Source organism: Carassius auratus, chromosome 34 (genome assembly GCF_003368295.1).
Source record: "Carassius auratus strain Wakin chromosome 34, ASM336829v1, whole genome shotgun sequence".
NCBI lineage: Eukaryota > Metazoa > Chordata > Actinopteri > Cypriniformes > Cyprinidae > Carassius > Carassius auratus.
The window spans coordinates 7,516,404-7,530,529 of NC_039276.1; the positions used below are offsets into that span (position 1 = coordinate 7,516,404).

General features: G+C 36.0%; 2 protein-coding genes and 2 non-coding genes across 4 annotated transcripts; 1 reads left to right on the forward strand and 3 right to left on the reverse strand.

Moving 5' to 3' along the window:
* Positions 1 to 1,406: 1,406 nt before the first annotated feature.
* Positions 1,407 to 4,903, reverse strand: LOC113053053 (MKI67 FHA domain-interacting nucleolar phosphoprotein-like). The gene is made up of 6 exons (XM_026217706.1): positions 4,675 to 4,903; positions 4,310 to 4,438; positions 3,304 to 3,412; positions 3,013 to 3,224; positions 2,428 to 2,487; positions 1,407 to 2,133 (listed from the first exon to the last, which is right to left on the reverse strand). The coding sequence occupies exons 1-6, from the start codon at positions 4,786 to 4,788 to the stop codon at positions 1,969 to 1,971; spliced, it is 789 nt and encodes a 262-aa protein (XP_026073491.1). The 5' UTR covers positions 4,789 to 4,903; the 3' UTR covers positions 1,407 to 1,968.
* Positions 2,212 to 2,338, reverse strand: LOC113053842 (small nucleolar RNA ACA64). Its single transcript, XR_003277331.1, has one exon. It is a non-coding gene; the product is annotated as a small nucleolar RNA ACA64 (small nucleolar RNA).
* Positions 3,490 to 3,615, reverse strand: LOC113053841 (small nucleolar RNA ACA64). The gene has a single exon (XR_003277330.1). It is a non-coding gene; the product is annotated as a small nucleolar RNA ACA64 (small nucleolar RNA).
* Positions 4,904 to 5,397: 494 nt separating the features above from the next.
* On the forward strand, positions 5,398 to 11,128 carry LOC113053055 (high affinity cGMP-specific 3',5'-cyclic phosphodiesterase 9A-like). The gene is made up of 14 exons (XM_026217707.1): positions 5,398 to 5,519; positions 6,478 to 6,639; positions 6,744 to 6,795; positions 7,157 to 7,259; positions 7,385 to 7,527; positions 7,608 to 7,667; positions 8,141 to 8,318; positions 8,714 to 8,836; positions 8,914 to 9,006; positions 9,301 to 9,368; positions 9,464 to 9,566; positions 9,745 to 9,849; positions 9,974 to 10,120; positions 10,818 to 11,128. Exons 1-14 carry the CDS (start codon positions 5,432 to 5,434, stop codon positions 10,992 to 10,994), a joined length of 1,602 nt encoding a protein of 533 aa, XP_026073492.1. The 5' UTR covers positions 5,398 to 5,431; the 3' UTR covers positions 10,995 to 11,128.
* Positions 11,129 to 14,126: the final 2,998 nt, after the last annotated feature.

Below are 14,126 nucleotides of genomic sequence, written 5' to 3' on the forward strand. Positions count from 1 at the left end.
ACATACATACACTAGCGGCGCCAGGATTTTTATTGTAAGTGGGCCTCCAGAAAACAGCAACTTGTATCGCTGTCCTCAGCTCAGTGCTGAAGCGGACAAAGAAATAGAAATACAACTTAAAATTGCAGGAGTTTCCTCCTGCTGTTCCTCTGAGCATTTATTGCTGAATGTAAAATAAAATAAGCTGCTTTGTTTTGTTTTACGTTTCATATTAGCAAAACTGTCTGTGTCTGTCTTGAATGAATGACGTCCGCCAACATCATTCATTTCATTGGATCACTTGCTGAGAAGCTTTCACTCGGGCTGCTTATTGGATGAACCACTAGAACGAAAATAACTCACTACTCATAGGCCTGGGCCCAGTGATAGCGCCGCGGCTGCATACATCTGAAGAGGGAAGTCGTGGCCTAGTGGTTAAAGAGTTTAGAGAGTTTGACTCCTAATCCTAGGGTTGTGGGTTCGAGTCTCGGGCCGGCAAAATACCACGACTTACTGCTCCCTGGGTGCCGCAGCATAAACGGCTGCCCACTGCTCTGGGTGTGTGTTCACTGCTGTGTTTCTGCACTTTGGATGGGTTAAATGCAGAGCATGAATTCTGAATATGGGTCACCATACTTGGCTGAATGTCACTGTACATAGTACAGACATCAAGCTTTTAATTTCAGTATAGAGCAATACAGTCTAGAGCAATATAGTAACTATTGTATTATTCATTATATATTCAAGTCGATTTCTGATACTAACAGGTTCATGTTTAACTCTTTTTAAATCAATTTTTAAAAGAATTTTCCAAATTTTTAAATTGCTTTTTTTTGCGTTTATTTTCACAATTCATGATTTATGTATTATTTTTACTTCATGTAAAGCACCTTTAATAAAAATGTTGTATGCTATATAAATAAACTTGCCTGGCCTAAAAATTCCTTTATAATTATGTAGCCAAAATAAAAAAAAAATAGGCTATATTTATGTTGGATTGTTACCTGTGTCAGCAGTGTGCAGTGCAGCAGACACACCCTCTTAAACAGTTAAAATATTTCACTTACCCTGCCCAAAAAGACCATAAACATGGCAGATAACATCTGAACTTAAAATGAATTTACATACACTTTAAAACAGAAAAACTCACCGTTTGACTGATTTTAAAGTCAGTGGTTTGCATGTGACTCAATGGTGTTCTCTCCCGGTAGGGATTAGTGAAATGGCGGATCAAACATTTCTGGTGGCTTCACTGTCTTTTGGCAGTTTAGAACACGATGAGAGATCCAGTCATATTTACATCAGTGGTACTAACACACAGATATCAGTAAATTTTAAGCAACAAATGCTGAAATGGCTTGCCATAAAATGAAACCCATAGCAATGGCATACGACTACTGGCTCCATCTAGTGGTTATTCTGATAAATTAATTTTCATTGATCTTTATTTCTTCCATGATGCCCCTTGTAAGCATCTCCACAGTCATAATTTACACAAACCATAGCTCAGTGAAAATAGCTTTAAAAAACAAAATATACATTTATTTGATGCCCATTTTTATGGGTCAAGCACGTTTTACCAATATTGCAAAGCTACATGTCTGAAGATAGTACTAGACAGAATACATAAAATAATGTGTCAGAAATACAATGACATGCATCCATCCATTTAATTTTCAAATGAACACACCAAATATACTTTGTGTATTACACAGTTAATTGGACTTTAGCAACCTCTGAGAGACCACATTGTATGATCTTAACCCCTAAAGGCAATCGGTACATCTGCATAAAATGCTCCTCAAAACAGATGCCTGGTAGTCAGAATTACATGTGTGATCCTCTTCTCCGGTCGCTGGAGAAAACTGAGAGCTAAACACATACAAATGGCTCTGAAAAAAGTGAGTCCAGTGTCCCTTCTAAAACAGGGATTTAAGTCTTTTTAGTAGGTATTAAATTCTCTTTTTAAACCATATGCTCCTCTTCACCTTAGTCCTCTTCATCTTCACCTGACTCTTCCTCGCTATCTTCCACATCCTCACAGTTTTCTGGAACTGATTTGGCTTTAATGACTATTTCATCATCAACATCGTCCTCTATTCTGATTGACTTCCTCCTCTCCAAAATGGATGGGGTGCAAACTGGAGTGACATCCTAAATGCAAAAAAATAAATACATTTTTTTTAAAACACTAGTAGCACAAGACTACATATCCTAGTCATTTTCTGCAGTAAATGTTGGCACATGGGTTTCATTGTGAGTCACAGTGACTGACAATAAGCTTAAAATGTACCAGTTTCTGTCGGCACAGTTATCTTACTTCAGTCAACAGGTACAACTGAGGTAATTTTCAGTCTGTGCCAAGCATATGCCCACAAAATCAGTGGAAAAAAAGGTGAAAAATAAAATAAAATACAAATTAACTAACTATTAATAACTTGAGCTCACCTCGCTGCATACTGAAACATCGGCTTCTGATTGGGATTTTTTGGCTGGAATCTGATCTGCCTGGGAAAAAAAAAAAATATTTCACACTAAAATAAAACAATAAGCATCTTAAAAGAATAGTTTACGCAATAAAAATTTGCTGAAAATGTACTCTACCATCCAAGATACAGAGGAGTTTTTCTTCCTTGGAACACATTCAGAAAAATTTAGCATTACTGCCCGTGTTCACCAATGGATCCTGGATAAATTGTTTCACTGGAGGAAGTGTTATTATGGACTCATATTCTGACCAGAAGTGATGGTCAAAATATGAGATAAAATGCCTTAATGAGGAATCTGTTACAAACGCAGCTTTTCAATTCACATGAGATTATGTAATGGACTGAATAATGTGGATTATGTTTTTATCAACTGTCTGGACTCTCATTCTGACGGCACCCATTCACTGCAGAGGATGTAATGTTAAACTTCTCCAAATCTGTTCCAATGAAGAAATAAACTTATCTACATTTTGGATGGCCTAAGTAAACGTACATTTTCAGCAAATTTTCATTTCTGGGTCATCTATGACAACATAATACTTACAAATCCTGGGAAATCATAGTCAATGCCCTTCGCTGCAAGTCTCTTGCGTAGCTTAGACTCTTTGCTTATAAGCTTTGTACCAACATTCTTCAGATCATCTTCAGCATGCCGTTTGTTATATCGAGCAACTGCAGGCTGCTTTGGCTTCTTGAAGCCCAACCTGGAACCAACAAACAGCTTTTCATGGACCTTCTCAGGTGGCAAAACTTGACCTGAACAGGATAAAACACAGTAATGTTTAGACAACATTATGCGAGAAAACATGCAAAACCTTTTACACTCTCAACTTACACTTTATGAGCCGCTCTCCGATAAGGTAGTTATTCATGGTCTCAGCCACAATCTTAGCCACCTCATCACACTCAAACTCCACAAATCCATAGCCTTTGCTCCGTCCTGTCTGTGAAAGATGGAAGTTTAATACTACTTGCATTGAAATCTTCAAAGCAAGATATTGTTAGTATGACTCAGTGTTTATAGTGTTGGCACATTGGTTTCATTGCACAACAAAATGAAGCTGGCAATAAGCTAAATGTACCTTATTACTGTCTGCACAATTATCTTATCCAAGGCAACAAATGCCAAAGACAATTTTCAGGCTGTGCTATTATTTTATGTTAAACAGATAAATTAAAATGTACATAAAAGTATCCACCTCAAATTCTAATAGAAATTATATTAATATTTGGAAGCAACCCTAATGGGATCAAACAAGTTTTCTTTAAGAATCCTCTTGAAATCAAACAGAACCTCATTGGGTTAACTAATTAATCCAAGAAACTTTTGCTTCATTTTTGAATTCCTGTTAGAATGCTCACATTTAATTCAAATAACCATAGAAATTGCATCAGAATTCCTTTATATTTACATTTATTCATTTAGCAGACGCTTTTATCCAAAGCCAACTACAGATGAGGAAGCAATCAAAAACAACAAAAAGAACAATGATATATAAGTGCTACAACAATTCTCAGTTAGCTTAACACAGTACACGCAGCAAGGGCTTTTAAATAATGTAATAAATAATAAAGAAAACATATAGAATAGAAAAAGAATAGACCAAGCTAGTGTTAGAGGTCTTTACACATACACACATACAATTGAATAATAAATTAAAAGAAAATAGAATACTTTTTTTTTTAAGAATATAATTATAATAGTGAGTTTTAAAGTTAGAGGGTCAAAATTTGCAGCCACTTCCCTAATATTTACCCCTTTCTACATAACTTTTAAATTGATTGTGACAAAAACAATGCTCTAACCCAATTGATTGTAAAATGCGTAAAATACGTCGTACCTTTTTACTCCTGGAAACTCTTATTCGTGTGACTTTGCCAAACTGCCCAAAGTATGATTTTAATTGAGGTTCAAACAATCCTCGAGGCAGATGACCAACATAAAGTACTCCAGGAGAAAGCGGCTGACCCTGAGGAGGGAAACATAAATAACATCACATTCCGAAAAAAAAAGCAAGTCAACTAAACACAGAAACGTAAAAATAAAATTCGGAACAGAGCAGGCTTTGTTGAGCAATTTAGTGTCGAAAAGGGAGAATTCTTCAATCCAAATAGCCTAATGACTATTAATGACAACCAATTAAATTGACAAATTCGATGGTAAAGACTGTCAGGCTAACTCGAGCCACATGGTCACGCGTCGTACCGTTTTAGGACGTTTCTTTACTTGCTGAATCTTCTTCTGAAACTCTGCGTCTTCCGTTGGATTCAGAGCCAGCAGGTTTTTCGCCGGCTTCTCTGGTGATTTGCCTTCTGTCATTATTAAATATAAAATGTATCAAATAAATACAGCTAGACTTTTTGGACGCGTGTCCTACTAACGTTACTTCTGCTAAACCCACGTTTCGCTTCTTCTTTCAGGAAACTGCATGCATAGGCTCAGAAGACAATTCAAAATAAAAGTCAGCTACAAAATAAAAGTCTGCTATATCTACAGAATTTCTTACTTATTCATTACACTTCTCCCATTGTTCTTATGATATAGGTTGCAATTTTATAGTTCTGTTTTAATTAATTTATTAATATGTTTCACATACATGACTAAAAATACTAATACTAAATACTAAAACTAAATAACATTGAAAATGTTGAAAATGGTTTGAAATATGAAAGAAAAAAACATTATTAACACTACTTGTTAACAAGGAATAGATTAATTTTAAAAAAAAAACATTAATACAATTTAATCAGGTGCAAAATGAATAACTTTCAAGATAAATTTAAGGAAACGTTTGCTTGTCTCCATATTAACAGAAATACAGAGCAGGGTTTTGGATGAAGGGGGTGGACCCCACAGAGATGGGGCGGGGTTTTAAATGAATGATAGGCTGAATTACTGATGTAACACTGTACACACACACATCGATCAGCAAAGGTGAGGGTGCAACAGATTATCACCTGACATGGCAACTAAAATAATTTATTTTACCGTGAATGGAAGACCAGAACAAGCTGAGTTCCCTGTTGACTGTCCTGCACAAGATGTTAAAGGTAAGGAGTATCTCAAATGTATTTCTTCTTGACTAACTAGAATTTAATTAAATTGAATTGAATTTATGATTACTGTTGTTATTATTGGCTCAAAAGATGAACATTTATCTAATTTCAATAAACTACAAGACTTTGGGTTATATTTCTGTGTGTGCCTCAAAGGTCAGGACACCAAAAACACATATATATGTTATACATGTTATTAAAAAGTATTAAATTAACATAAATTAAACTAGTATATAGTAATTATTTTTGTGTTGAACAGATTGTCAGATAAACAGAGGTTTGTAAAAGCAGTCTTGCTCTATGAATGACAGCAGCTTTAATTCCTGTATCAGCGTCAAATAAAATTTCTTATGTGAATTCATTCTTATATTTCTTATATGAAACAGAGTTTTTGAAATGACCAAATTGGCTTGCTTTCCTCATTAGCTTTTATTCTACTGAAAATAAGCTTGAGGACTGCCATGCTTCTTTAATCAGGTCCTCTCAATTACAGCGAGCCCATATGAAGAGCTATTCTGTTGACCTGGACAGCTAATACAACATAAGGGATCTTCAGATGATGGTCTTATTTTATAATCTTTCTTTCGGCTCCAATTCTCTAGAGAGCTATCAGACTGCTAATTAACTTTTTATCTTCCATATTGACTCAGTGTGCATGGGTGAATTTGTAGTTACAGAATGTGAGTCAGAAACAAATAAACCGTCATACTTCAGTTTGACAGCTTGAGTCACAGGTGGTGCTGACAGTCAGTCAGTCTTCAAGTGCCAAGCAGTGCCCTAAAGGAAACATATGGCATTTCAATCCTAAATCACGGATAATGAAGCTCTTTTTCCATGAAATTTCCATGTACCTCAGTTACGAAAATACGAAATGTGATGATGAATTAAATCTGCCATATTAACATTAATGAAAATGTTTGTGTGTGTGTGTGTGTGTGTGTTTGCATCACAGATCTTTTCCGAGCAGCAGCTGAGGCAGGACCTCATGACATCCTAAAACTCTATAATACTAAAGGCAATATCATTAATATTTCCCCTCAGCTGGCCCCAAATAGTCCTCGCTCCTGCTATAAACTGGAAGTGGTCGCCGCAGACTGTAACAGTGAGCTGTTAGGTATTCTCCACCTTAGCACTAGAGAGCTACTGTACTGATAAACCTATGAATAAACATAATTTGATAGATGCCACAGATAACCTCTATATTTGGATCATGTTTAGGTTCAGATCTGGTTGTTGCTCTGGGATTTGACCTCTCTTCTATGGAGAAAAGGTAAGGTTGGGACATATTTGAAATGCACACTTTCTGTAAGACAAACTCACTAGAGTGAAAATAGCATAAGCATAAGAAATCACACTTTTCTGTGATGGTAGCATAAGAAGAGCCTGTGGCTTTTTGCAGTCAGAAAAACAGCCAATCAGAGAGAGCCTCTGCCTGTCAATCATTTTGCACATTCAGTATTACTGAACTGGTTGGCTGATGTGTCTTTAAGGATGGGGTTTTGATGAGAGAGCGGGGCTTTTGTGGTTTGCAAAATTGCTTAGCACATTTTATATGTGCCACAAAGTTTGGCTCTTTTTTTTATCTCAAAATACATGATAATAATGAGTCCAATCAAATTATTATTAAACAGGTTACAGAGCCTGGAGAAAAGAATCCTAACTGAAGCGGCAGAGACTCCTGCCATTGTGTACGAGATGAAGAGACAGGTGGAGTCTTTCAGAGAGAAACTGGAGGTATGAACGCTGAACTACTGTCTGAGATGTTCTATCTGCACCATTAAGGGAAACATACTAAATAAAGGAAAGTTTTCAAATGCATTTATATTTCAAGCTCTATAACATGATTTCTGTCTCTGTAGAGTGTTGAGCACCTGAGCTGGTTGGGATTGTATAAGGACATGTCAGATGGCACCCACAAGCCCTCCCCTTTCTACCATAAAAGAACCCTGCGCAAGACCCGTGAGGAGTGTGAGCACGTCAGGGAAAAGTTCCTCCAAATGAGGTGATATTCTTGTCTCTTACGCGGAAGGCTGTAATTTGCGTCTTTTTACGAATCAAATTCTTCTGATTTACTTCCTGTAGTTCTCTGGAGGTTTCTGTAGAGGTGAGACAGTATCTTAAAACACCAACCTTTGATAACTGGTAAGTTTTAAATATCTCTCTCACAAAACATGAAACACAAATGCACAAACACACTTTCTTTGCCTTCACATAGAATACTTCTGGAAATTCCCTATTATTATTTAACCTGAATATGACTTGTTTTTGTAAATAAACGGGAAACCAGGAGTCTTAACAGTGGCTACAGCCACATCAGAGTCCTGCACCTGTCATACATGAATAGGGAAATTGTTCGTGGAGCAGAGCACAGCACTTCTAAATGAAGCATAAAGAACAAGGCAGAGATCATGCCTTTCATCTGCCCAAAGGGCCTCATCTTAATATCAATGGTCCTGTTTGTGGTTTGCAAATCAAAAGCACTTCTTGTGAGCAAAGGGCTGGAGCTCCGTCTTCATTAATGCAATAGTCTTCCAAGTGGACTTGATGAAATCAGGCTTTAGCTTTAAATGAACACAACAAGGTATGATGCCTTCTAAGATTTTGTGCTGTTGTAGGCAATGGGAAGATGCTGAGATCATGGTGTTGCTCCAGGTGATGTACACTGATCTGGACTTCATCTCCTCCTTCAACATTGAGCTGGACGTGCTGCAGCAGTTCCTTTATGAAGTGTACAGACGCTACAATAACATCCCCTTCCACAACTTCAAGCACTGCTTCTGCGTCACTCAGATGGTAGCCTCAACCTCAGGAATTCTCCCAATCACTCCAATTATCCACTTCTCCATCTGCTTGATTAATAAATGTCATGCCCCAGACAGCCATCATTTCACTCATTGCACCGCTGCCAAAATGTAATTGTAATTTTACTGGAATCAGTGTTATCTAATGGGTCATTGTTGTTTGGAATGCAATTGAAAGCTTATTTATTCAGCTTTTAGATGATGTATATGTATGAAAAAATTACACTTGAGACTGGTTTAGTGGTCCAGGGTCGCATATAAATAATTTTATAACACATTATAATTCATAATACATATAATAGATGAATTAAAATGATTTTGGGTTTCGTCAGCTGGCCAAACAGGAAAAGTCCTGACCACTAATATCTGTGTCCATCTGTTTGTCAGATGTATGGCCTGATATGGCTAACAGATCTCAGAAGCAAGATGGACAGTATTGACCTCCTCATCATGCTAACCGCAGCCGTCTGTCATGATCTAGATCACACCGGCTACAACAACGCATACCAGGTGGGACAGCTGTTGTCTCAATATTTTGCTGCTTTTCAGTACACAGCATAAACTGATGAAAGTATGTCCTGCTTCAGATTAATGCCCGCACTGAGCTCGCCTTGAGGTACAATGACATCTCCCCACTGGAAAATCACCACTGCGCTGTAGCTTTTGAAATCCTGGAAAAGGTAAAAAAAAAAAAAAAACTGGCTCTAGAGCTTACTTATTATACTTATTCATTGACTTACAATGATATAGAATGTTCAGAATTTATGTGGCTTTTTCATTTTTTTAAATGTAAAAATGCATTATACATGTAACTGACAGTAATTTGCATGCTGAATGGTGATTAGTCTTTTCTTTCCTTAAAATATTAAGCCATTTATAATCATCTTCAAACTGCACATTGACTTAAGCTTTGTTTGAAATAGCATATTACTCATACTAATGCAGTGTGTATGTCACCATTAATTATTTTTCAGACCGAAAGCAACATTTTCCGAAACTTGTCGACAGAGCATTTCAAAAGAATAAGAGAGGGCATAATTAAGTATATCATTTACTCTTCTATCGTCTTACCAACCATATCCATATCAAACCAAAAACTCAAAAAAGTCAAAACCGACCGGCTTCTCGTCACTGCAGGTGTATTCTTGCTACTGATATGACCAGACATACTGAGATCCTCAACAAGTTCAAAGCCCTTATCCCTGTGTTCGACTTCAGTAACAAAGATCACAGAGATGTGGTAAGGACAGTGATATTCATAATGGTCAATCAATGCAACACCCTAACAACCAAACATTTCACCCTAGCATCATGGCTGCCAGTTTTGCATAGAAAAATAACTCTGCATTAAGCGCTGAGCTTTTTAGGAGTGTTGTTAATGATGTGAATGAATCCTGACCCGGCTGCTTCTTTCACAGTTGATGATGATCATGATTAAAGTAAGTGACATCTCTAATGAGGCGAGACCCATGGATGTGGCAGAACCGTGGCTGGACTGTCTGCTGCAGGAGTTCTTCAATCAGGTCAATATTGCTAACTTTGTTTAATGATAAAGAATCTCCTAGTGCCATGTTGGGAGTACGAAACAGTACTTTGTGATTTTACTTTATCGAATGTAAAAAATTAAATAAAAAAGACTTTTTCTAGAGTGACATGGAGAAGTTGGAGGGTCTTCCTGTCACTCCGTTCATGGATCGAGACAAAGTGACGAAACCGTCTTCTCAGACTGGATTCATTCGATTCGTTCTCTTTCCTCTCTTCATTGAACTGGCCAATCTGTTCCCCTGTCTGGAGGTGAGGAAGTTCCCAGAGGAAAATCTTTCTGACATTCACTAAACATTAATAACTCAAACAGTTTGAGGAAGTCCATTACGTTAAAGATTTAAAGGCAAGATATAGGCAAAACCACTAAGTTTTCAGGCACTAGTGAGATTTTGGCAAATTATGCTTCCATAACATGCATTCTTTCAGATGAAGTTGAAAGAAAACATCCGAAATACACATTTAAGTGATTATTTTATTACACCTCAAACATCTGTATCTGTAGATTCCAGTTACCATGAATATATCTGAAGGCTGCTTTCTCAAAGTTAGCCTGAAATCTTCAGGGTTATTTATATTCTTAGGGTTTTATTAAATATTCTGAAGGTTTTTCACAGGGCCTTATTCATATAACGTTGGTCAGATTTTTTTTTTCAAAACATTTTGTCAAAAAAAGAAAAAAAAAGAAAGTTGCTTCATTTGCATTTCCAAACACACAATTACATAAAAAATGCTTTAGAAATGTAATTTAATTTAATTTAGATTTTTTTCTTTGCAAGTGTGTTAAATAGCACTGAACTTGAATATGTTTTTTAAGCGGTCGAGCACCACTTTTGCCTAATGTCGCTTTTAATTGTGAACAACAGTTGTGTGAAATATTTCTTTATGCAATTCTTTGGCTCATTAAACCAGGTGTTCTCAAAACAAACTCTTACTTTTGATTTTCCAGCAGCACATCATTGACCCTGTGAGGAAAGCCCTGGATTATTACACAGAGATGGAGAAAGCTCTGGAGAGGGAGAAACAGAACTGGGCCCAGAGTGAGAAGATGGTCAAGCCCAGCACCTTAAAAGAGCCCGAAGCTCGTCCAGAACCTGGTGGGACGACGAAACCAGTCAACCTATAATCTAACCTCACACTGTTAAACGTTAGTTGAATTCCAGAATTGTGCTTTAAGGCTTAATGTAAATTAATTTATGCTACTTTTACCAGCTAAATATACTTTGTATATATATATTCAAGCAAGGGTTGAATAGTTTCACTAAATATATACAAAGTGGCCATTACAAATAAAACATAATCACAAAGTGATTGATTAACTTACATTTTGCCTTCTTCTAATTTTATATAATTTTTTTTCATTACAAATTATCAACATAAAAAGAACTAAAATCAGAATGTCTGCTGAGAATGGTTTTTCTTTGTCAAGATAGTCTTGAAAATGGACGTAGTGAACATGCAGAGTTACTCCAGAAGATGGCGCTACTAGAAGCTACAGTTTCATAGGCATGAGCGAGGAGGCTGTAACTGTCCAATTTCATCATGAAAATAAGCGAATTAATCACTGCTAATTACATTATAGGACTTGTTCTATTTATTGATTGAAGTTGGTTTTTCATGGATTCCACTGTGCACCTGAAGATGTGCTATTGGACAGCTGAGTGTCAAAACCACAGAATTCGTCAAAGCACTTTTTTACATTCAAATTTATTTGTACAAAATAAAACATTTTACACATATATTTCCCAAAAACCAAATAGTGTCTCTTTAATCTGACGATGCAAATGGAACATTATGCATGCAGTTTTGCATTTCTCTCAAATACCGTCCTGCACAAGACAATTTGAACTCCATTTTTTTTGCAGGTAAAGCATTAGCATGCAGCACTGTACACATTTGCATAGAAAATGGATTTCACTTATTTTGTATTAATTTCTCATTGTCCTTTACCAGCATGCCATTGCATGAAACAGAACTTTCGGTCACACTTTATTTTATGGTGCAATTCTCGCTATTAACAAACCATTAACTATGATTTGTCTCAATATACTCCCAATTTGCTGCTTATTAATAGTGAGTAAGGTAGTTGTTAAGTTTAGGTTTGGGGTAGGATTAGGAATGTAGAATATGGTCATGCAGAATAAGTGCTTTATAAGTACTAATAAACAACTTAAATGTTAATAATACACATGCTAATAAGCAACTTGGTAATAGTGAGAACTAGCCACTAAAATAAAGTGTTACCGGACTTTAAGCAGGAAAAAAAATCTATTATTCTCAGGAAGGAAGGAAAAATTGTTTTATCAGGGCAGTGGTAGAAGTAAATTGGAAATCCATTGTTTTTTTTTGTTTTGTTTTACAAAATGAATGGATTCTGATGAGTTGTTGACAATTTTCCACAAACAATCTAAATATAGAATGAAATGAATTAAATCCACAGAGCTCTCAAAAAGAGGCATCAAAAGAAACCTTCTGTTTGCAAAAGTGTGTGTGTGGGGGGAGGGTCAAACATGTACCTTATTAAAAAGTTAAGGCATAAAGTTACTGGCAGGGAATGTGTTTACTGAAATAGACAAAATATATATTTGAAATGAATAATATTATTAATAAGAGCAATGGTGGTCCTGAGTGTTGGCTACAGTACTGACCCCAAAAGTGACCAAAGGACCTTGAGATGTAAGGATGGGACACACACCAAAATTTGTGATTCTTTTCAGATAAAATTATGTACATCTAATATATATATATATATATATATATATATATATATATATATATATATATATATATGTAAACTATTAGTTATATTGAGGATGTCCACAAATAAAAGGAGGTTTCATAAGGACACTCACTAATGTCTAGGTGCTAAATGTGTTTTTAATAGTCAATAATAATCATGAATATTATTACAGAATAATAATATTTTCTGGTTCCTAATCAGCTTTTACATTTATAGTGTGAATCCTCACTTTGTATATGCTTCTGAAATGTACTGAGCCTGCTTTAAACCTCTTTTATAGTTTCTGAAATATTGCACATGGATAATGGAGTGGGCAGGAAATGAGAGTGGCAGTGATCAGAGAATAAGGACACTTTACCCAAACTACATCGACTTCTACTGGCCCTTCAACTGCAGCAAGAAAGGTGTAAAAACCCTTTACTGAATGCTTTCTAATGCTACGAACGATATATACTGAAAATATCCTACAAACAGAGTTTCTTTCCTACTGGTTCTGGAAACTGAATAAATCGAATCATTTCCACACCAAACGTATAGTATTTACACTCAGATATGATTAAACCTCATCTATAGGAAGCCACTGAAGGATATGGACCAAATGCTTTTTGCAACACAGAAAGTATAAAACTGAATGGACACTGCTTTTGTTCTCTCTCTGAGCATTACAAACACACAGCGATCTCTGGGAGAGGAAACGCCGTACAACACAACACAATTAACGTAATCAAATCAGATTGCAGAATTGGTGTGATTTGCAGTACCAAGAATTGAGTTGAGAAAAATGCAAATGTCAAGATCCAGACATCATTTAAATAACTTTGCTAACATCAATTACGAGCATTGTCTGGAGCTGCTTATGAAACATACTTAGCATTTTTCACTGAATAAATGACAATGATGTTTTTTGTCAAAATCACAAAAGCCATCAGCATGTTTTGCACATGCAAAGGCAGGAATGACACCTGACAACATCAGTGTGTGTGAACTGCTTTTGCAAACAGGCCTGATGAAAACAAATAAAGACAATTTTTACAGATAAAACTGTCAAGCAAAACAAACAATAAAAAAAGCATTTCCTTTTATAGTTTTATGTTGTATCTTAGTCTAAAGTTTAATTTAAATTCCAATACTTAGTTTACCTGCTATGGCAACCAGTAACAAATAACAATAGTTCAAGACTAGTAGCAGTCATAATAATCGATAATCGATAATTGTTTCATAAAGCTTCATAGAACAGAGAAACTTTGTGGAGACCTGATACTGGGTACCTTTACATGACAACAATGTACTAAAAACACAAACATTTTTCTTCTCGTTTTTGAAATGTTTGGCGTACAGATGACAACATTATCAAAATGATCCCCATTCACATTGATCCGCTAAAACTAGAAACGCTGTATTATTCATGCCAGGCCAGTAGTTGGCAAAGTCACTTTGTAAAGAAACTCTACACAAACACATAATATGCTTGCGCAACACTGTTACAATTTTTTTTAAACAGAGGGGAAAATGGTATTG

Excerpts from the sequence above, each read along its gene's own strand:
- LOC113053053 (XM_026217706.1), bottom strand. The coding sequence starts at position 4,788 with ATGACAGAAGGCAAATCACCAGAGAAGCCGGCGAAAAACCTGCTGGCT. Across the intron at positions 4,439-4,674 it reads TAAAGAAACGTCCTAAAACG|GGTCAGCCGCTTTCTCCTGG; the intron begins GTACGACGCGTG and ends TTCCCTCCTCAG. Across the intron at positions 2,488-3,012 it reads ACTATGATTTCCCAGGATTT|GCAGATCAGATTCCAGCCAA; the intron begins GTAAGTATTATG and ends TTTTTTTCCCAG.
- LOC113053055 (XM_026217707.1), top strand. The coding sequence starts at position 5,432 with ATGGCAACTAAAATAATTTATTTTACCGTGAATGGAAGACCAGAACAA. Across the intron at positions 7,528-7,607 it reads GAAAAGTTCCTCCAAATGAG|TTCTCTGGAGGTTTCTGTAG; the intron begins GTGATATTCTTG and ends TACTTCCTGTAG. Across the intron at positions 8,319-8,713 it reads GCTTCTGCGTCACTCAGATG|ATGTATGGCCTGATATGGCT; the intron begins GTAGCCTCAACC and ends TCTGTTTGTCAG.